Here is a 21,110-nt window from a genome sequence, read left to right on the forward strand (position 1 = left end):
AGTCAGCGAAGGGAATAAACTTACGAAGGTCCCAACTCCTGAATGCTTAGCCGCGCGAGCCATTGGCCGATGTCGACGCTCTCTTCCAGGGACTTTCCTTGGACGAGACCGGCGACGAAGCCACCGGCAAAGGCATCTCCAGCACCGTTCGTGTCGTTGATCTTGGAGGAGTCGATAACGTGGACAGGGTACTGCTTGACCTCGTCCTGGCCCTGGACAGCGACTACCGTTGGGAGGGTGCCTTGCGTAATGACAGCGACTCTGGGTTTGCTGGCATTGGCCTTGGGGAGATTGGCGAGGGCCTTGGCGATGGCAGGGACGTCGGTCTCGGCGGCCGTTAGGCTGTGGGAGCGGGCGTAGGCGGCGGCTTCGGTCTCGTTGCAAATGACATAGTCCCAGTACTTGGAAGAGGCATCAAGGGGATCTTTGAAAAACTCGGGAATGAAGGGGGCCGAGATGTTGACAACAAAAGTCTTGTTGTTAGCAGCAGCTTCCTCGCCGAGGGCCTGAATGGCTGGTGGGCAAACTATATGATCGCTCATTAGCTTCCGCCTATCCGGATGAGATGGGGGAAGGAGGTGGAAAGGACATACCGGTAAAGTGGTAGCCACCAACATAGTAGAACTGAGCATTCTTGACGAGCTTCCAGATTTCGGGGCTCTTGAGATGGTCAAGATCGTAGTGGTTGGCGGCAGCAAGATCGGTACATAAGGATCTGTTGTGGCCGGTGATTACGACACCGCAACGGCCGGTAGGCTCCTTGGGGTCAACGCGGTATTCCACCCGCAGGCCAACCTGCTTGACAGCGTCACGAAGAATGGCGGCATATTTATCGTCACCAACACCACCCAGGTAAACGACACTGTTAGCGGGCAAGATGTAAGAAGCACCTCGGGCCGTATTTTGGGCGGCACCACCAGCGATTAGCATCGCATCGTAATTGTTCAACAGATCATCGTATAGTGGGATGTGCTCAGGCGAGGCCAAGATGGCATCATTGGCCTTGAGGTTATATTTCTTGAGTAGTTCCTCAGTTCCTACAGCTTGGATGTCTATATGACTGACGTGGTAAGCATACATAGGTAGGTAGTAATTGGGAATAACATACCGAGAAGAGGGTTCTCTAGACATAGGAGAGGGTATTCTTGGTTCGATGCCATGGTGGATATGAGGAATTGTTGCCTGATAGCGAAAGGTGAAGGTAGTGATGGTGATAAAGTATGCGATGAAGATGTTATACAAGGACCCTGGAGCTCCAAATTTTGGCGGGGTGAGATTTTATACCTATAACGAGGGGTCTGAGAAAAAGAGGAAGCGGAGCGGGCAAACGTAATACTAGTACAACCACTGATGGTGGGGTCACTATAAAAACGCTGCGCTTTTGAGATTGTCCGAGGAATCAACCCCGAACTGAAGCAGGACCTTGAACAAGTGGGGAACGGCATCTCGGACAGCGGCCTTACAGGCTTACATCCAATTACCCTAACCGTTAGTACTATCGGCAACTTAATTCAATGTTACTAGGTATTTATTATACCTGGTATGTACCTTGTTGTAGTAATAGGTAGTGTACCTAGTAAGAAGGAGTGACAGAATCAAGAATACATATATATGTAAGACACACTGGTATTTAAACTTATTATCCTTTAACTAAGCCTTTTACCTTTCAGGTGGATTTGCAAAATCGTATGATTGATATCATGCCCTGAACGGAAGCCGGCCTCGCTACCCACCTAACCTAGTGCTGTACCTAATTATGGTTCCATACATTATCGGCATCGCGCGGGATACATATTACTGTTAATTATAATTTTCTTTTAATTTTGTTCTTATTCATCACCATCTGAAGGAGTTCCACTTATCCCAGCTTACGGATTCTTTGCCCATGCAATGCCCTATTATACTACTACTACTACTCCAGGGCTGCTGGCTCTCTCTGTCTCTGCCTCACATACCCATCTCAAGTTTCACTCAATAGGATGTAGGTAGTTAAGACAATGATTCATAAAACCGGTGCAGAAAGCAGAAAGCAGAAAGAATCGGATGCCGGGTACTTCCATTGAGCCTATCTCATAATCGTAGCTCGCCAGTACCTAGAGAGATGCAAAGCGCAATCAAGTAAAACTCCAACCGCCTTGATGAACCATGACCTGGAGAACCCATTTTACTCCTTCGTCTTCTGGGTACCACGTAGCAGACCCGTCCGTCTCGCCGCAATGAGACCCGCCTTTTGACCTTGTGCTGCGTATCGGGAGATTGTCGAGGCTTTACCGATATGTTGATGGTTACCCTATAGTGAATCCATGTTAGCATCCGCAATCTTCTTCTGCAAAGTCCACAAGAGTCAATTCTACTTACACCACCGTGGGGATGGTCGACGGGGTTCATGGCAACACCACGAGTCTTGGGCCAGCTGTTGCGCTTGACGGCGAACTTATGCTTAGCACGCGAAGCCTTGAGGAGAGGCTTGTCAGTTCGGCCACCACCGGCAACGATACCGATCATTCCTCGGGAGCTACCGCTGACGACCTTCTTGGCGCCTGAGGGGAGCTTGATACGGGTCTTGCCCTCGTCAGGGTTGTGGCCGACAACGGTGATGTAGTTGCCGGAAGTACGGGCTAGGGTTCCTCGGTCACCGACCTTCTCCTCGACGTTGGAGACAACGGTACCTTCGGGCATAGAGGAGAGAGGTAGAACGTTTCCGACGGTAAGAGCGGCGTTCTTGCCGGCGTAGATGAATTGACCGGTGTACATGCCCTCGTTTGCGATGAAGGTCTCGGTGATCTGCTTGAACTTGTAGGGAGATCGGAAGACAACACGAGCGAGAGGAGCACCACGACCGGGGTCGTGGATGATCTCCTTGATTACACCTCGAACATATCCGTGGCGCTCAGCGAAGTCGAGAGAGCGGAACTTGGCCGGAGCCTTTCGTAGGCGGGTGGTGGCGGCTAAAGAAGGAAAATTGTGAGTTCAAAAGGTTCAATTGCACTTGAGGTATGGAGGGTGTCGCTGGGAATCGGTGCGATTGTTTGTTCGTTTGTAATGGAGAGTTGTTGTTGGCGAAGGCGAAGCGAAGAGCGAATACTTACTGAAGATACCACCGTGACCCTTTCTCTGGTTACGAATCTGTTGATTGCGAATAATTAGTAAATGGCAACTTGAAGGAAGAATTAACTGTTAATATAACTTAAACATACCACGCGACCCATCTTGATGGTCTATTTGTGCGTAATTCGAAATGTTGAAGGAGAAATGATGTTTTGGGTAATTGAAGAAATTTAGAAAAAGTGACCGAAATTAGAGACCCGACAATTTTCCCTTGGATGTTAGAACATTGAAGATTGTGGGTTGGAGCCTCCACAACTTGACCCTAATCGCTTGTACATGGTACGTATCTTTTTTTTTTTTTTTCGTACTAGTTAGTTATGCCATATCTTTTCTTTTTTTCCCCACGGTGCAGGTTGGAGGTGGTCCAAGCTTATGAATTCAATTCAGTACAGTATGTACAATTAGTTAGGTAGATAAAGGTAACTAATAGATAAGATAAGATACCCCAAAAAAGAAACGCGCTAAATCCCTGTGTCAATTGGGCCAACTTCGCGCTTCTTAACTTTTTAACGCAACATCAATGCTTGCTCCTACTTCAACATTCAAACTACCACTATTGAAGTTGCCTACCTCTACTCACTCATTCCAAACTTCATCCATCACCGCATCACCGCATCACCGCATCACCGCATCACCGCATCACCCCACCACCTTCACTAATATTATTCCTACCTACCCTAGGTAGGTACCTACTAGGTGACCGCTCGCAAAGCATTTTAACCTATAAATATTCCCCTCCGTACCCTACCCGGTATCAATTCAATAATTAAACTTGAACGATATCCGACAATTAATTCCTGATTTCCGTTTGCCAATTCATTCTTCATCCTCCATTTTCTTTACCGCGCCATCACAACGAACCGCGACAATGGCGCAAAAACAACACGCTACCGAATTCGAGAAGATCATCAATGCCGGTATGTTAATTATCATCTACAGAATAAACATAGTTAGTATCAAGCTAATCATATCATTCAACTTGATCAGGTCGTGAGCGCAAGAAGAATGAAGCACTTGCTGCACGTATCTTCAAGCGAGACAATCCGCGCCGACAGAGCGCCCCCGCTGCCGGCTCATTAGCAAGCCGAGTTGGTGTTAAGAAGGTATGGCCGTCCCCTCTCTACCTAACCTTAACAATTACAATTCTGTTTGACGAGATTCTCCTTGTTGTTCGAACCCTCATGGCTAATACTTCAGCTATTTCAGGCACCCAACAAGCGACTATCGTCGGCGGCGCGTGTTCCAACTAGCAACATCAATGGCGAATGGACTCATGACCTCCATTCTAACGCACCTGCCAGACGTGGCAACCAACGTTCAGATCCCAACTCGCTCGCAGCGCGAATTCATGCTCCAGGCACCACCTTACCTACCGTACGCAACGCCCGCCCCGCTCGTACTGCCAAACTTGCAAATGCCTTCGAGCGCAGCAATGCATCTGCTGCTCTGCAACAACAGGTGAATATGCGACGACCAGTGCAGCCAGCAGGCCAAGGCATAACAATCCGAGGCCTAGCAGGTCCATTCGTCGTCATGGCACAAAACTTTGCGCCAGGTACAACGGCTGCCGATATCGAGAGCGCTGTAACCCCAGTTGGCGGTGTTGCTACCGCTTGCCGACTAGTCAAGACGCACCCAATTGTGATTGCTGAGATCGTCTTCGAGAGTAAAGAGAGCGCTGATCAAGTCATCCAGACCTTCAACAACCAGACCGTGAGTCCTCTCCTTAATGTTACCCCCCCCCCCCCCCCTCCAACTCATTACAGCAATCTAATTATCCCCATAGGCTGATGGAAGAACGCTGCACGTATACTTGAAGCCCGCTGGCCCCTACAGGCCCGCTCCACCTACAGGTCCCCGCGCCGATCGCCACATCGAGACTCGACCTGGTAGCAACAGCGTCGTACTTGACGGCTCGATGGGATTTGGTGACGCGATGGATACGGATACGGCTGACCCCAGCTACTCGAACGGAGGCCTCTACAGTGATAACATGGTACCTCCAACCCAATCCAACGGTACAAGCGGACGCAATGGTAACCGCCGGGGTAGAGGCTTCCGATCTGGACGATAGGAGACCCAGATTGAGGCCAATACTAGCACAACTACATACCAAGGAGACGATACCCCCCAACCCTTTGAGGATTTATACCCAGATCATTACCACCCACCTTACATTACTCGTTGTCAGTATTGTGGGAGTCATATTTGACCCAAGTAACCCAGAAAGATGCGACTCTGGCATTAGCGAGAGTGCACGATATACAACGAAGGAACGACCAAACGAGAAATTAAGAAGTTAAAAAGTCTTACATACTCGCATCCATGCGTCTAAGAAAAGGGAAACTTCTCATTGACGCATAGGCCCACAAGAAGAAGGAAGCTAAGCATGTAGCATCTTCCCCATTGCTCCTATATAAAGGAGGATATGGGGGGAAGATGTAGGCATGATGCAGAAAGCATGCATATGTTTTTCTTTTGCCGGGGTTTCTTTTTTAATACCTGTACCAATACCAACCAATCGCCTAGCCTACCTAGGGTATTATACGTCCCGTACGTCTGTTACCTAGTACCATCCTATTGGAGCATACTAGAAGACATTGGAGGACAGATAAATGGAGATAAAGGGATAGTTCATGCAACACTTGGAACTGGGAAGTGTCATAAAGATAACCTGGGTATCTTAGCTACCTACGTATCTAGGATTGAGATGGACTTGGGCTTCCAGACTAATAATAACGAGAGAAACCAAAATTTGAACTGGACTGGACTGGACTGGACTGGACTGGACTGGACGTGTGCACTGTACCTAGTAAAATGTGAACAAGGTACCTATCTGCCTGCCTACCTAGGAGTGCCTACCGTATGAATCACTCTTCTGTCCGACTCTTTTGTGAAATGAAAACGGTAAAGCTTCAAACGATAATAATAGGCACGTAGGTATTTACGCCTATCTGCCAACGTATAAGTTACTAAATAACAGCCCCCCAAAAGGAATGAAGTGCCAGGCAATCCTAAGCACATAGCAGGTAGGTAGCCACGTATGTAGGTCTATGATAGGCAGGTAAACAACACACCAACACACCAACCAACGCAAACCACCACGTACATACCTACCTAGATATCGCCCACTGGTCAAAACTACAAACAACAACAATCACATTTCAAAAAGCACGTTTACCAGCAAACCCACAATATTGCCGTCCGTAATGCGCCGAACTTTGCATTTTCTCACTAATCTGATGATCTGATATGTACTTGCTTGAAAACCAGGTCTACGAAACCTGAATTCCCTAACCCTAGGTATGCACCTTGCGTTGATACGTAGATGGCAGGTGGCAGGTAGTAGGTAGATATCTCTACCCTCCCTTACCCCACAACCCCATGTTTGCTTGCCCCTCCCCTTTAACTCAGATGTGGTGATCCTTGAACGAAGCAAGTAGGTCGTAGCCGTGTCGTGTCGTGTCGTCTTATGTCATGTAGCCTCATTTCGTCTTGTCTCGTCCGCCCATCATACGTAAATAATAAGTGGGAATGGGCACGTACACTAGACCACGCGCCACGCCGTGCAACTCTTCTTGCTCGATACCACCACCTTCGCTCCCTTAGTCCTGCGCGTATAAAAATATGAATAGAACAAAGAAAAAGCAGCAACCGCCGTCGCTATTTCGCGGACGCTTCCTCCCTTTACACATGGCCAGTTTTCGAACTTTGGGATGCGATGCGTGTATTTCGTCGTGTTCTCGGATCGGCCCAAGCCTTTCGTCGGACATGCCTACCCATCTTGGTCGATAGGAAACGGATTTGCGTGGGAAACCCACCAGATAGGGCATCGAGTTCTCCCCGAGAGTTTTCGCGCCCTTCTAAGGCGCTGTAGGGGTAAAGTCTCCCCTTATCAGAGTCAAAGAGTCCGTAGCGGCACGGCGTACCGCATCCTCGCGCGGGAGGCCGACCTGTGAATGGTGTCAGAGCCGAAGCAACTTCCAGATGCCCACTCCTAATACCCTATGTAGCATCATGTGCGCCTCAGATATCATCAGTTTCGAACCGCGTTGTGCAGCGAAGAGCAAGAAAGGAAGCTTTGTGGGCAATCTAGGTTGAACCCTATGTCCTGTGGGTATCATACACATTTGCAAAAAAAAAAAAAAAAAGTTGGCGCTGTTTAGCTAGCTAGCGAAAAACCAATGCAGCACTCGAGCTGAGCTTCGGTGGCAATGCCATAGTGAGTGACACAGCTGGGACGTTGAAGTTGATGCCTGGGTCGGGAATCATCATCCAGCTAGAAGCTGACCTCGAGCTGAGCCCGATACATGCGGACCGCTATTCCCAAGATGCTTTCGCATACGACATCCTCTATCATGCCCACGGGTTTTGATTTTGACCGTTGCCTCCCATGAATCCTTCTTCGAGTGTCCTCTCTTCCAAGTTGCGGATGAAGTCCCGATTACCCCTGGTACCTCCTCTCTGAGCCCTGCTGTCTCTCCTCCCAGCCACTCTACCTGCTCCAGGATCTGTTAGGCCCATACCGTCAGCAGGAGGAGGATAGTATGCCGGGCTTGGTTGCAGTCTAATGGGTTGGCTCGGATCAAGGTGGCTGGCTACTCTCTGTATAGCCGCAGGTATACCACTCTGCTGTTGATCCATAGTCGATGCACGTTGACGACCCGCCCGAACCGTAGCTTGCTGGTATAGGTTCGGTTGCGGGACGGCTCCGTAACTCGTAGGTGGCATCTGCGCAGGTGCTTGATTTATAACCATCTGACCGTAGGGTGATTGCTGAGCAGCGTATGGCGGCGGCGCACCGGCATGGCTACCTCCAGGAGTGTATATGCCATTGCCCTGGTACAGTGAGGCTTGTGCATGTGGGGCAGGAGGGTATTGAGTCGCCTGCATCCCGTAGGCTCCTTGAGCGGCTGCTTGCGCTTGAGCCTGCGCTTGCTGTGCTCTTTGCTTGCTGAGTTCGGCAGCTTGCTGTTGCTGCTGAGTTCCGGGTGCCGGAGACCGGTTGAGGGAGCTAGCTTTCAAATTCATCGGCGGCACGAAAGGACCGGTATACTTTTGTTGCGTGATAAACGGATGGAGCTTCGCCTGTTGTGGAGACCATCTCTCCAGGGGACTGATGGTTAACAAACCTCGCACGAAATCGATGAACGCAATACGATTATTCATTTCTAGATGCACAGTTAGCTAAGCAGGATTGAATAAAATGGGGATATGCAGAAGAATTCCTACCTCGATCAATCTCGCTCTGCTTCATATTCTTCCGTGGCATCGGGTATGACTTGATAATCTCCGGAAGCGTACTCGCTTGAAAGTACTTCTTACTAGGTTGTTCTTTCGTTCCGCGCTCACGCGAGTACTGTTCCATGCTCTTGAGATGATACGTTTTGCGGCCGAACTCGTCTTGCCTCTTTTCGAAGAAATCGCCAGCTTGCTTGCCAACTTCGATCATCCAGTTCGGTGGGTTACCGAGCATTTCGACTATTCTTGAAACCTGGTTGTACTCGGATGAACCGGGGAACAGTGGCAATCCCAGGAAGAGCTCGACTACGATACAGCCGAGGGACCACATGTCGATTGCCGAAGAATATGGAAGACCTAATAATACTTCGGGTGACCGATAGAATCGAGACTGGATGTACGTGTACACCGTCTGCCGCTCATCACAAGCCGAGCCAAAATCGATAATCTTGATGATCGGGCTCTCAAGGTTCTTGAGCAATATGTTCTCGGGTTTCAAGTCGCAATGTATTAGTCGCGCCTTGTTGAGAAGAGCAAGGCCATTGAGGAGCTGCTGTGCAAAAACTCGCACGAGTGTCGTACTGAGACCTCGGAACTGGTTCTGTTTAATGAGCTCGTAAAGATTTACACTCAAAAGTTCGAATACTAAGCAAAGATGCTGTCGGTGGATAAACGTGTCTTTAAGACGCAATAAATGATGGTCATCGTTCTTGTCAAGTTTCGTATTTAACTACCAAATTGTTAGCCGAGAGGGAAAGGAAGCTTCGTGACTTTATGTTTGATCCTCACCAAGTCCAGTACAGAAACTTCCATCATGCTTTGGTTGAAGTACGCCGTCCTGTTTTTGATGACCTTGACGGCGACGACCTCCTGAGTTTTCAAGTTTTGGCACTTGACGACCTGGCCAAAGGTGCCTTGTCCAAGAACATCCAAAATGAGATATCGATTCCTATAAAGATGTTTAGCATAGTTGAAGAGATAATAGTCAAATGTGGAACGCACTTATGTCCAGCTTCTTCCGAGCCAAGAATGTCGTTGACGTATAAGATATAGTCGCTATCGTCATTGTCGTACCCATCATTCTTAGTCCCTTTGCTTGGTTTAGTCAGCACCCGACGAGGATTGCGGGAGGACTCGTATTTGAAGTTGGGGTTGCATATGCGATATGTCGCAGGCAAATGAACCGTGAGGGCTTGAAGTGGCTACAAAAAAATATGATTAGAACCGACACGGCTGGGTAAATACTTGATAGCATTGTCTTCATACACTTATGAAACCTCCTTCTGGGTTTGCGCGACGGAACGCCGGCTGGGAATTGACCTTAGGCCGTAAATCCGTTACAGCCCCGAGCTTCTTAAATTGAGGCACTGGCTTTTTCTCAACAGGTATGTTCACAGTAGGTTGAAGCGTCCTCCGAGGTGATTTGGGGTCATTAGCATAGGTTCCGTCCAATGGAGTCACGGCAGAAGAAGGGTAGTTTTCCTGAGAATTGACGTAGGGCGTAATGGGAGGGAGCTGCGAGGTTTGTCGGCCGTAGTAAGGGCTCTGAGACGGGTAGTCCGCTCTAGTAGGCGATTGGCGTTGACTGAGCGCTGCTGCAAATTGGGCCTGATTCGCCGCCGACTTGGATCCATATGAGGATGCTGGTGACAGTACTTCCATAGGCGAATATCGTTGGGCAGCGGCCGATGGTTCGGAAGGTGAGTGAAGGCCCGCAGCGCGGCCGCCGGAAATGTGCGACTGGTGATGAGGGCGCATGGGGTATTTCATAGCGCTATAAGGGTCATGGGCGTCCTGCATAGGAACGTCGCCGTTTCCATCGCGTAACTGCGGGGTGTTGATGGGCGAGGTTGCGCTTTGTTGTGATGAATGCGCACTCAAGCCGCCCTGGTATTGATCATACTTGAAACCAACGGGCGGCTGGACTTGGGGAGGTTGCTGCCCATATTCCCTACCAGGCGTGAGTTGACTACCACCATTATATCTTCGACCGCCGGCGGCGTCGGAATAGCCCTGCCATTGATCCATGGCGTGCGGGCGGTAACGATGAAAGGGGACAACAATTTCAGGAAGTTGTTGTTGAAGATGATAAGGAGGTAATTCGGATAGAGATGAATTGGAGAAATATGATATAGCCAATTCTGGCCAAGAGATTGTTGTCGTCGTTTGGGTCTGGATCAGACGCGCATTAGTAGAGAGGGTGGAGCGAGCAGCAAAGGCTCACAGGGAGGGTGGGCTTGGCTAACCGGTCGACCGTTCAGGTTGCTGCTTGCTGACTTGTTCGAGGTGTTGAACTAGGCAGGACAACAAAAAAAGGTTGGCCGAAAATGGGGAGAGAGGGAAGAAAAAAAAAAGGAACAAGGATGATGAATGGGCGAAAGAGTTCTGGCGGTTGTTGTTATGTACCCAAATGCGATATACGGTAGTCTTAGTACTTGGTACAATGGCCTGGATGCGAGTAGGATTTCTTCTTTTCTTTTTTTTAGGTATTCATGATGATGATGATCGTCAACACAACTTATAAGAGGTTCAGTAGATATGATTCTACTTCCACCGTTCCTTTCCTTTCTTCTCTTCTAAATGAGGATGTGTGTGAGAAAAAGGGAGAGAGAGGAACGAAGAAAGAAAGAAAAAAAAAAAGAAAAAAAAGAGGAGAGCAGATTAGTTAGACTTGTGTGTCGTGAGGTTTGGAGATTGAATGGCGGGTACGTCAGAGCAGGACAAGAAAAGGTTGTGTGAGAGATTGAAGAAAAGTATTAATGAGGGACACAAGATAAGTTCAGGCATGGGTGACATGGGTTGGCATGGGTGGTAAGTGGTAAATGGTAAATGGTAAGTGCCCAGCGGTAGGTATGCGGTAGGTATGTGGTGACCTGCATCAAGCCCGGGCCAGCATATGTTCACAGTTTGGATGTGCAATGCATAGTACTGGACTACTTCCAGGTTACAATACTAGGGCTATTGGGTTGGGTGGATTGGGTACTAATTATAAGGCACTGAACCACTGGACTTACTTTCTAGGCTGGACGGGCTGGGGAGGGAACTGGAGATGAGGGGGGGAGGCCCAGGCTTAAGTGAGCGCAATACGGCGGGGGGAGGGGAGGGAAGGAGGATCCAGATAGATTGATATGTAACTACATATGGTAGATACAGTGCTACCTAGTATTGAGGTACATTATTACTACTATGTAGGCATTGAACATTCAACTTGAAAGAGGAACCCTTTTTTTTTTTTTACGATTGATCTGATGCTTGAACCATGTAAATATTTTAATGTACCTGGAGATACCCAAGTAGGATACTAGGTACTAACTACTAGGTACCTACATGTAATGTCATGTATCCCCTTGACCGTCGCAAGGCAGCAGAGGCAACAGATTATTATTATTAGAAAAAGATACAGCTAAGCTAATTTCCCTATCGCTCTATATTTTTAATGTCTAATAAAATTTAATTATTTGGTAGGTATATATTTTCTTACCTAACTTTGCGTACGCTATTTGTATCAACAGTATTTAGAAATATATAATGCCATATTATAAAGGATCGCGTCTTTTTTCCTTTAATGTTTAGTATTGAATATGCCTCCTTTTAACCCTCGGCAACAACGTCTTTAAATATTTTTTCCCTTACAAGCTTGACACCAAGATGTATTCTTATTTTTAGCTTGTATGCGATTAATAAAGCTGCCATATAAATTATCCCTTTTAAAGTTTAAAGGTTAGTTTGAACCTTCCAGGTTAATATGCATTTACGTACGAGCCGTAAATGGGAATAGCTTCATCTAGAATAAGATTTATTTTAAGTTTAAGTTAATAGCGTCGGCCAGCTTTGAACGACGATACTGTACCGCGTTTGTATCTAAATGAAATATGGATCAATATATGGGGCTATGGGTATTTGTGGATATAATGGGTTGAAAAAGATGTATCTGTTACTAATAATAGTAATCTGCTGCCTCTGCTGCCTTGCGACGGTTAAGGGGATATCCCCATTTCAACAACATCATCGTTGAACTTGGTACATCCATTTGAAGCAAATCCAGTGCACATGTGTCCAAGACTCCAAGTATTACGTACCTAGACTATGTATCCCACGTTACGTGCATGCAATGTATGTATTGTACATACAGCATTTGACATACATATCATAACATCAATTACTTCAAGCACAGAGTAGGTCAGTTCATACATATCCAGATCTGTCGACGTTACTCCGTACACTTACGATTGAAGGTTTGAATAGCATGTACGTCTTACTATGACCTTGTATGTGATATTGACTGAGATTCTGGTGGATTAGACCCAGGTTTTAGACGTGTAACATATTCCTACGCGAAGCACTTGACAATTGACAAAGCAAGAATACATATATGTCTTTCTCTTCCAACCCAGACAATCAGATGAAAGCATCAATACCATGGTCATTTTTTTTGTTTCGTTGAGCATTGTCAAGCACAACTAACTTCGAAGTTAACTCCGTATCATCGCCGCTCACATCAACTTTATTCGCTGTATTCGCTGTATTCGCATTGATAAGCTTTTATAGTCGGGTCTTACGATAGATACTAGATAGCCTAGAGTCAGCAGAATCAGCGAACGAGCAGGCAAGCAAAGCAATCAAGCAACGCAAGCAACGCAAGCAAGGAGTGGCGACGAGAAAGTCGTGTCAAACCTGAGCGTTCTCATAGGTCCTAACCTTAGTTACATATACCTAGACCCAAATCATCAATCCTTTCCACACTTTGCGTGCCGCATGGTATCGTATAATATTACAATTGATACATGTATACCTATGTAACTAGTATACTTACATCTAACCTAGGTACAATACATTCCTACCTACCTGGGTCACCTACAGGCTACCTGGGTCCTGCATCCTCGGCGATCTGTCTAATATCTAACTTTCCATTAGTACTCTTGTGCCGGTCCGGCCGGTGCCAAGCCCAAAGTATCACTTCACTATAATGTCCCCTAACGGAGTCTAACCTACTATCTTTATCCCCTCTTCTTTGTCACCAGATATGCTTTTTCGTTTCACTATAGAGGTCTGATCTCAATGTTAAAAATCGCAAGTAATTTTTTCCCTTTTTTTTTTCTTCTTCTTCATTCTTAACCCTGGTCCTTTTTAAAGAAGTAAAACTGTGAAAATTGTAGTTGTCCTTTCTCACCAGCTAAAAGTTGGGCATAATCGAAACGTCCGAGCCCAAATGACGCCAGATGAACATGGGGGAATCAGGGGGATCAATTTTCGTCATTTAGCCGGGGGTTGTCACATTTTCTCAGCTCAGGACAAAATGGATATCAAAGTCAAATTCATTTTTTTCTGTCCCTGACTCCCTCTAGAGTTTTCGTTACTCTAGCCCGATCCATTTCGAGCTTTTAAGCTTATCTAACACAGCACACACATACACATACACATACACATACACCATGATTAATATCATCGATCATTAGTATGTTCAATCGCTCAAGTTGTTAATGTTGCAGAAGCCACAAACGCCACAGGGTCTCTTGTCTAAAACGGTAACTTTAGGTATTATTGAACTTCAAGTATCCAATGTTTACCTAGTAATAGTAGGTACCCAGGCATATATATATATATATATATACATATGTATACCTTAGCACCTCCATAATTATTTCGTGGTATTTGCGTAGATATATTGAGTATGGCATTGGAAGCCTTCATGAAAACAAGAGGCATTTACTCATGATCACCATGATTATGATACTTTGAACTTAACTTCTTCATCATTTTCTTAATCCATGAGTTCTACTAACTGGTTACCACCAAAACCAGTCCGTTCGACTTGGGACTACATACATCATCCATTGTTACTCCCTTTGGAGTACGAAGCGTTACACCACCTTCGTTGCCTCGTCTTATTTTCACCTTAATCTGGGAAAAGGGAGATTCGTGTGTTCTTCCTCATGGACCATCAGGAAGCCTGCTCTAACGGCCCTTTTTGGGGGGAAAGAAAAGGGAGTGGGGAGGAGAGGGATAGGGGAAAGGGGGGGTTGCGTTAAAGTGAAAAATAGAGTAGGTAGTGCCGTAACTTCGTCAAGCTCAACGGTGGAGAAAAACATGTCGCCGTGGCTGATATCAATAATGCTTCAAGGTATCAAAAGAAGATTTTAAGGAAATGCCAGAAACTTTTTCTTTGCAGAACAATTCCCAACGATAAGCAAGCACTCGATATTTTTCAAGAATCCGAGCTAGGAAAAAATCACAACCACGAGAGCCAGCAACAAGAGAAGAGCAAAAAATAAGGAAGACGGAGGAAGAAGAAAAACTGGAATGCATCGATCTAAAGAGAAAAATTCCAGATGGTACAGTTCCATCAGAACACATTGGGAGGTCCACCCTCATATGTGCGTGCGACTACCGAACGAGCAACCAAAACGGAGACAAATACTGCCAGTGTGCACATCCGAAGAGCCTCCATTTCAATCAGATGCCCCGCTGAAGAAAATCGACATTCCCTACATACATTAACCCTGGTATCCAGGGTATCCACTGTTGAAGCTCTGGGTTGGGGGCGGCTGTGTCCACGGCTGGTTAGGTGGCTGCTGGCCACGACCGTAGCCACCGGCGCTCGGTGGTCCGCCGTAGCCCATGGGTTGAGCACCATAGCCCGCAGGAGACTGTGCCGGAGGACCGCCGTAAGCCTGTTGCTGACCACCATACTGACCTGTATATGTATTAACACCACCGCTCAGACAGGACAAATAATCTAGGAAAACTCACCCCCATACTGTGGGAAGAAAGTGGAGGGCGTACCTGGGTACGCAGTTGCCTGGGCGCTCTGAGGGCTGAATGCCTGCTGCGACGGATCGAAAGCACCACCACCCTGAGGAGTAGGGGTCTTGTCCTTGCCCCACTGTAATATCATGTTAATGTTGTTCTTCTGGTAGACTTCAGGGGTTCAACTTACGCTGCATTTGAGAGGTCTGCCGTTAACATTGTACCCGTTCAACTGGCAAATAGCCATAGCAGCATTCTCATGGGTGTCCATCTTGATGAACGCAAAACCTCTGTCGGCTTGGAAGCGTGACTCAGTGACGTAACCGAAATTCTGGAAAAGAGGAACCACGTCGTTCTGGTTTGTGTACGGAGTCAGGTTGCCAACATAGCAAGTCGTCTGCCAGGCGGGAGTTTGGTTGACGATCATGTCGTAGCTCTGGATCCCATGGGTCGGGAAATGGTGGTGACCATAGGGTGTAGTAGGCGTCATGCCCATAGCTTGCATCGCCTGCTGTTGCGCCATCGAAGGCTGCCCCTTTTGGTTGGCCCAATTGCATCGAATTGCACGAGACCCTAGCCACTCCCCGTCCATCGAGCTCAACGCCTTTTCGGCATCGGCTCGGTCTCGGAACGCCACGAAACCATACCCACGAGATCGGCCTGTTTTCATATCCCACATGACACGAGCTTCCGAGATGGTTCCAAAGGCGGAGAAGGCCTGCAAAAGGACCTCGTCATTCACTTCGTTGGATAGATCGCCAACGAATATATGGAAGTGACCGGACGTGTCTTCCTTGTTGGAGGTGTTAGATTGATAGGCCCAGTTAACTCGAATTTCCTACAATCCCAGTTAGCCATGGATTTGCGTTAGTATGGGAGAGCAGTCTCACAGCTTGGTGCACACGTCGTCCATTCAATGTTTGCATAGCACGCTCAGCTGCACCGGGGTCATCATATTCGACGAACCCGTAATTGTAACCCTTTTGCTGTTCCGCGGTTAGCGTATTCATTAATAATTCATGGATCTATGATCCCAGAGCAATCATATTTGAGTAGGTCTCAAGGTGATCTTACATTTTTGTCGGGGATTATCTTCACGTTCTGGACATGACCAGTGGTTTCGAAAATCTGGCGCAGCACATCTTCAGTGACACGAGGATCAAGACCGCCAACGTAGAGAGCACGCTTGTTCGGTTCGGGTGCAGCACGGCGCGTAAAGGGGCCACCACTGGTAGGAGACATGACATTGTTCTTGTCAACGGCCGACATTGGAGAGGTGATGGCGGTAGGAATGGGGTTGGTGTTCGGCGGGATGTGGAGAGGAGGCGGCGGCATGTGCGCGGGATTAGCGTTGCCATTCTGGTTATCGAAACCAGGCGCGCCAGCGTTAGGCTGCGGCGGCGGGGGAAGCTGAGAAGGTGCGGAAGTATCTGCCATTGTGAGCGGGTTGATGGCTTCGCGAGTACGATTTTGCTTTGGTGGTTGTTGATAGTGAGTGCTTGTCGTGTCTAAGGTTAAATGTGTAATTGTCGCGCAAAATTGAATTGTTTTTTTAGAAGAACAATAAAATTAAGCAGGCGAGAAAAAAAAAGGTAACCAGTTCGACTTGCGAAAAAAAGAGGGGTGCAGCCGTATCTGAAAATTAGTCGCAAGGGTCCAATATCTTGCCTTGGAGAAGTTGTCGTAGCTTTCGTTCGGGTCGTGGACAAAAAGTTGAGGATAGAAGTGGGGTACGTGAGAAAGGGTTGATCCGGTCCTATTGTTTCCCAGCCTGGCGGTTTTCCTTTTATTTTATTTTTTTTTTGTAAAAATCGAACTCAATGCAAATTGGTTGCTCACAATCGCGCGCTCGTTGTCGGCGAGGTCTATCGGTATCGGTATTGGTATTTTGCAAATAGCAAGACGTAAATGCGCAATGACGATTAAGAGACGTTAAGGACGCAAGCTCAAATAGAAGAAGATGGTTATCTCAAATAGAACTTATTCGAGAATATGGACGAGAGATAATAGGACGCCGATACAATGCGATTCTAGTCGAGGACGCGCAGGGCAAAGCTCTTTACAACCTAAGGACCTAAGGACGATATGGGCCACCGAAGGGAAGAGACCACTAGCAACAAGTGACGAGTGACGAGTGACGAGTGACAAGCGACGTTTACTTTTTGCTGTCGGTAGGGTGTAGGTTGCAGGGGGAGCAGGGACATAAGAATATGCAGCTGCAACACGCACTTTAATCAACCGGCGACAGTGGGAAAAAAGTACAAAAAGTGAACCTTGACCGAGGAGGAAAAAAGACGACTACGACGACAAGGACGACGAGGGGACGGTGACGACGATACAAGAGACGAGAGACGAGAGACGAGACGAGACGAGATGAGACGAGACGACAACAAAGATAAGAGGGAAGAGAGGAAAAAAAAGGAAACTGCCTTAAAAGGAGGAGTCCCCCGATTTTCAACACACGGCACCGACGATACGTGAAGATTAATCTGCACACGATACAGGAAGATGGGAGGAGGGAAAGGAAAAGCAAACGGGGACTAAGCAAGATGCGGCGTGTGGGATTGGGTTTTTTTCAGAACAAGAGTTTGATGGGTACCTTGGGTCGGTGGAGAAGCCTTGACAAAATTTGTGGGGATAATCCAGGTGCTTCCCGTCTCGCAGCTACCTTACCTACTACCTAGGTAGTTAGTCACTTATAGTGAAGTTAAGTATGGGATAGATTCATTATGTAATGCCCTATGCCATGTAAGTATGTAGTTATTGTACTACTACCTACCTAGTAGTAGTACCTACGACGTACATTGTGATATAGTTAGGTACAAGTACATAAATATACATATTCCCTCACCTAATATGTACTAGGTAATTCAACTCTTCGATATATGTTCAATGTGAATATTATATAGCTCATATCATAGTATGCTACAAAGTGATTATGTGATGGGATCATGTCGTCTAGATGGTTTACAGCTTCTTATAGGCGGTAGCTCTAAATTGCAGGGCTACCTACGATGCATGCAACATGCAATAACAAGTGGATTGTACCATTGACGAAACACATAATGCCATTCAATTCAATGTTGGCCAAAGAAACTTCCGTTAGTATCTACCTACCTAGGTACATAACTACTAGGTATGTAGATACAATGATGTAAGTATGTACATATGTAGGTACTAAGTAATTATGTATATAAGCTGATTTCTTCATCTGTTCATCTCATGAACTTGATAGACTTCTTGATCGTTAACAACATGAAGATACATATGCAGGATTTAAGTTTCAGGGTCGTTCTAGCATTTTAGAGTCTGCCTAACTTGAATATACCTAGTCCCTACCTACCTAGTACATATGTACACAGTAGCACCTAGGAACAATGGAACATTGAAGTCAGCTAGCGACACAGTGGGGATTACATAGTTTGTAGGCCATAACCTTAATTTATGTGGGTACAGAATTGGTTACTACAAACTAGAAATGTCCCAAATCAAAATGTCAGAACGACATTCACACATTCACACTTTCAGTCTTTCTTCACAATAAAATATGAACGCCAACACACACATCCACATTTGGAAACTACTTGGTATCTATATATGAATTTTGAATAACCCACTGTGAAATTTTCGCATTTTTCGTACAAGAGAACGCCGAATGCAATGGCAGCCTCAAAGCCTCAAGATCCCCTACAAATCTTGGACCAGATGTTCAACGAAGTTGTAAGTGGTTTATACCTACATCGGCTATCAAATAGTATACCTAGCTAACCAAGTTATATCTATAGCTGGTACAAACTGGAAAGCATCTGAGAGCAACTACCAAGGATCGCCAGAATAACACGCCCGGCGCAAACAGCGCTATCCGCGCCAACACGTCAGAATCGTTGACTACTTATCAGTATGCTCTAGACGATCTCGAGAGTGAGATAGTATGTCTTAATCGCATTACAAATCTCATACGCTTAAGGCTAATTTCAGCTGTAGATAAGGGCTAAGTCCGTCATACTCCGAGATCTAGAGAAACTGCGCGCTTCGCGTGTTCCTATTCCGGCCCCGGTCCCGGCTCCGGCTCCTCAGCTTATGGCACCACCGGCGCCTATGATGGAACTGCCGTCTTCTGCTGCTCATACCATGAGCTCACCAGCTTTTGTACTCAAGGAGACGAAGACAGCTGCCCCGTTCCCCGACATGGGCATGGGCATGGGCATGAGTATGGGTATGGGTACGCCTATGGGCATGAACATGTCTACCGGCATAGTTGACCTAGCTTCGAGTGAGAAAAAGAAGCCATCACCACGAGTTCCCAGTGGTGTTATCAGACCTCCAGCCAAGTCGACTCCTCCTGTTAAGAGCGAAGTAAAACCTTCCCCAAAGCAAACATTCAAGCCAACGCCAAAGATCAGCCAACCTCCCAAAGTGACCCCAGTCCCCCCGCCGCAGATCCCTCGACTCCAGCCCCCTCAACCCGCTACTATAGGGCCAGGGGCCAACCCCCAGTCTCAACCGACCGCACCTAACGTACATCACAATAGACCGCCTCAGACTGCATCAGCCGCACAGGCAGCCCAGACAACCCAGGGCGCCTCTCTCAACGCCATGTCAATGCCGGCTAATGCTGTAGAAGCCAATCCTAACGCGGTGGGAGGGAGGAACTCACTGGGCTTCACAGACATGCAATTCTCTCTTGCCCCTTCAAATACGGAGACCACAGGTGCGCCTCCAGCTCCAATGCCCGAGTTTGATCTGGCGAAGTTCGCACCTCAAGATAAGAGCAGCAAGGTTCCCCCCAACAACTCTAAGCCCAGCAATGCAGCAGCAAGCAGCCAGAATACGACTGGAGCATCACAGCCGCCACCAAAGGAACAAGGCAAGAATGACTCAAACCTTGATGACCTTTTTAACCTAGGTGATAGTGGTGCTGGCGATAACATGTTTGATCTAGGGGGTGGTGGTATCAATGATAGCACGTTCGATGACATGATGTATTTTGATAACAACGACACGGACATGGCGCAGTTTGACGAGGCATACTTCCTCCAAGAGTAGGATAGGTAAATTACAGACTTTGCTAATACCCCGAGACGAAGGGTGATATTTTAAAATGGTGGAAGGTAAATGGATAGATATGTAGCAAGCATATTCTGGCGTCACTACACCAGATGCTCAGACAAGCAGTCATTATCATCATGGATACATCAACCTTGGAAGCTTCTAGAATCATATAAAGACACGAAGAAGTTGTCAAGGTCTCAATAAGATGTTCGCCTTGTAAACATGCTAGTACTCGACTCGAGTAGTCTAAAATAACATATTCAATATTTGTAACAGACGTGTTTCCGGTGCCTCATTATCTACTTATACACTCTTGGCTAAAAGAAAACATCTATTACTATGGTAATTCATGAAGGTGCAATGGGGGTGGAGTGTGCTGAATAGGAGAGAATGATGTATCATCAACAGGGTTTAGGTAGAATGAGAAAATGATGATGAAGCCATATCATATTCAGGAGGAGTAGAAAGGACGATGGAAAAATAATTGAAAAAAAATAATAAAAAGAAAAGAATAATGGAAAAAATGACAAAAAGCTCAGGCTCAGGTTCTATCCGAGGCAGTTGACCTGAACAATCAGCCAAATTGCCGCCATGCCTCGGAATCGAACCCTCGCCTTACGAAAACCCCCCCTTCGAGAAAGAGGGATTTTCATGGTCCTGTCAGGTCTCATACCACTGCGCCAAGTGGCGATTGACACTGCTGTATGAAATCGGGGTTGTAAGGCATCACATTTTTAAGCTATTTAAGCTTTACTCGGGGGGGCAGGGTGGGTAAATAGGTGGGTGGGTGACGACGGTGAGGTTTGGTATGGCTGCCTGGGTGCCTGGGTGCCTAGGTACCTATGTACATACCTACCTAGTACCTAGTAGTACACACTACCTTAGGTACCTAGTACCCAGTGCCCATGAATGCCTCTACAGCTAGCAGGACTTTAGTCGAAGCCATTACCTACCCGGGCATA

General features: G+C 47.0%; 6 protein-coding genes across 6 annotated transcripts; 2 read left to right on the top strand and 4 right to left on the bottom strand.

Annotated features, from left to right (window-relative positions):
- Positions 1–20: 20 nt before the first annotated feature.
- Positions 21–1,160, bottom strand: GGS25DRAFT_518533 (pfkB family carbohydrate kinase; the record flags this gene model as incomplete). Its single annotated transcript, XM_049263557.1, has 3 exons — positions 21–526; positions 594–1,052; positions 1,109–1,160. 3 exons carry the CDS (start codon positions 1,158–1,160, stop codon positions 21–23), a joined length of 1,017 nt encoding a protein of 338 aa, XP_049120411.1.
- Positions 1,161–2,164: 1,004 nt separating this feature from the next.
- On the bottom strand, positions 2,165–3,209 carry GGS25DRAFT_518534 (60S ribosomal protein L2; the record flags this gene model as incomplete). Its single annotated transcript, XM_049263558.1, has 4 exons — positions 2,165–2,290; positions 2,359–2,948; positions 3,090–3,126; positions 3,198–3,209. The coding sequence occupies 4 exons, from the start codon at positions 3,207–3,209 to the stop codon at positions 2,165–2,167; spliced, it is 765 nt and encodes a 254-aa protein (XP_049120412.1).
- A 519-nt stretch (positions 3,210–3,728) lies between these two features.
- On the top strand, positions 3,729–5,904 carry GGS25DRAFT_477340 (uncharacterized protein). Its single transcript, XM_049259844.1, has 4 exons — positions 3,729–4,025; positions 4,096–4,211; positions 4,315–4,821; positions 4,895–5,904. Exons 1-4 carry the CDS (start codon positions 3,977–3,979, stop codon positions 5,180–5,182), a joined length of 960 nt encoding a protein of 319 aa, XP_049120413.1. The 5' UTR covers positions 3,729–3,976; the 3' UTR covers positions 5,183–5,904.
- Positions 5,905–7,373: 1,469 nt separating this feature from the next.
- Positions 7,374–10,653, bottom strand: GGS25DRAFT_138506 (kinase-like protein). Its single transcript, XM_049256289.1, has 5 exons — positions 9,616–10,653; positions 9,352–9,551; positions 9,139–9,298; positions 8,341–9,079; positions 7,374–8,279 (listed from the first exon to the last, which is right to left on the bottom strand). The coding sequence occupies exons 1-5, from the start codon at positions 10,375–10,377 to the stop codon at positions 7,465–7,467; spliced, it is 2,676 nt and encodes an 891-aa protein (XP_049120414.1). The 5' UTR covers positions 10,378–10,653; the 3' UTR covers positions 7,374–7,464.
- A 3,987-nt stretch (positions 10,654–14,640) lies between these two features.
- Positions 14,641–16,794, bottom strand: GGS25DRAFT_138559 (uncharacterized protein). The gene is made up of 5 exons (XM_049256290.1): positions 16,171–16,794; positions 15,987–16,082; positions 15,287–15,934; positions 15,100–15,232; positions 14,641–15,043 (listed from the first exon to the last, which is right to left on the bottom strand). The coding sequence occupies exons 1-5, from the start codon at positions 16,531–16,533 to the stop codon at positions 14,844–14,846; spliced, it is 1,440 nt and encodes a 479-aa protein (XP_049120415.1). The 5' UTR covers positions 16,534–16,794; the 3' UTR covers positions 14,641–14,843.
- A 1,767-nt stretch (positions 16,795–18,561) lies between these two features.
- On the top strand, positions 18,562–20,426 carry GGS25DRAFT_477350 (uncharacterized protein). The gene is made up of 3 exons (XM_049259845.1): positions 18,562–18,816; positions 18,882–19,025; positions 19,081–20,426. The coding sequence occupies exons 1-3, from the start codon at positions 18,757–18,759 to the stop codon at positions 20,140–20,142; spliced, it is 1,266 nt and encodes a 421-aa protein (XP_049120416.1). The 5' UTR covers positions 18,562–18,756; the 3' UTR covers positions 20,143–20,426.
- Positions 20,427–21,110: the final 684 nt, after the last annotated feature.

The sequence above is a fragment of the Hypoxylon fragiforme genome, assembly GCF_022984875.1.
Source record: "Hypoxylon fragiforme strain CBS 206.31 chromosome Unknown GGS25scaffold_2, whole genome shotgun sequence".
NCBI classification, from domain to species: Eukaryota; Fungi; Ascomycota; class Sordariomycetes; order Xylariales; family Hypoxylaceae; genus Hypoxylon; species Hypoxylon fragiforme.

Bases quoted from the DNA above. Each gene is read 5' to 3' on its own strand.
- GGS25DRAFT_477350 (XM_049259845.1), top strand. From the start codon at position 18,757: ATGGCAGCCTCAAAGCCTCAAGATCCCCTACAAATCTTGGACCAGATG. The intron at 18,817-18,881 runs GTAAGTGGTTTA...TTATATCTATAG, and splicing joins ACCAGATGTTCAACGAAGTT to CTGGTACAAACTGGAAAGCA. The intron at 19,026-19,080 runs GTATGTCTTAAT...TTTCAGCTGTAG, and splicing joins ACGATCTCGAGAGTGAGATA to ATAAGGGCTAAGTCCGTCAT.
- GGS25DRAFT_477340 (XM_049259844.1), top strand. From the start codon at position 3,977: ATGGCGCAAAAACAACACGCTACCGAATTCGAGAAGATCATCAATGCC. The intron at 4,026-4,095 runs GTATGTTAATTA...CAACTTGATCAG, and splicing joins CGAGAAGATCATCAATGCCG to GTCGTGAGCGCAAGAAGAAT. The intron at 4,212-4,314 runs GTATGGCCGTCC...CAGCTATTTCAG, and splicing joins GCCGAGTTGGTGTTAAGAAG to GCACCCAACAAGCGACTATC.
- GGS25DRAFT_138559 (XM_049256290.1), bottom strand. From the start codon at position 16,533: ATGGCAGATACTTCCGCACCTTCTCAGCTTCCCCCGCCGCCGCAGCCT. The intron at 15,233-15,286 runs GTAAGTTGAACC...ATGATATTACAG, and splicing joins GCAGACCTCTCAAATGCAGC to TGGGGCAAGGACAAGACCCC. The intron at 15,044-15,099 runs GTGAGTTTTCCT...ATACATATACAG, and splicing joins TTTCTTCCCACAGTATGGGG to GTCAGTATGGTGGTCAGCAA.
- GGS25DRAFT_138506 (XM_049256289.1), bottom strand. From the start codon at position 10,377: ATGGATCAATGGCAGGGCTATTCCGACGCCGCCGGCGGTCGAAGATAT. The intron at 9,552-9,615 runs GTATGAAGACAA...ATTTTTTTGTAG, and splicing joins CAGAAGGAGGTTTCATAAGT to CCACTTCAAGCCCTCACGGT. The intron at 9,080-9,138 runs GTGAGGATCAAA...ACAATTTGGTAG, and splicing joins AAGTTTCTGTACTGGACTTG to TTAAATACGAAACTTGACAA.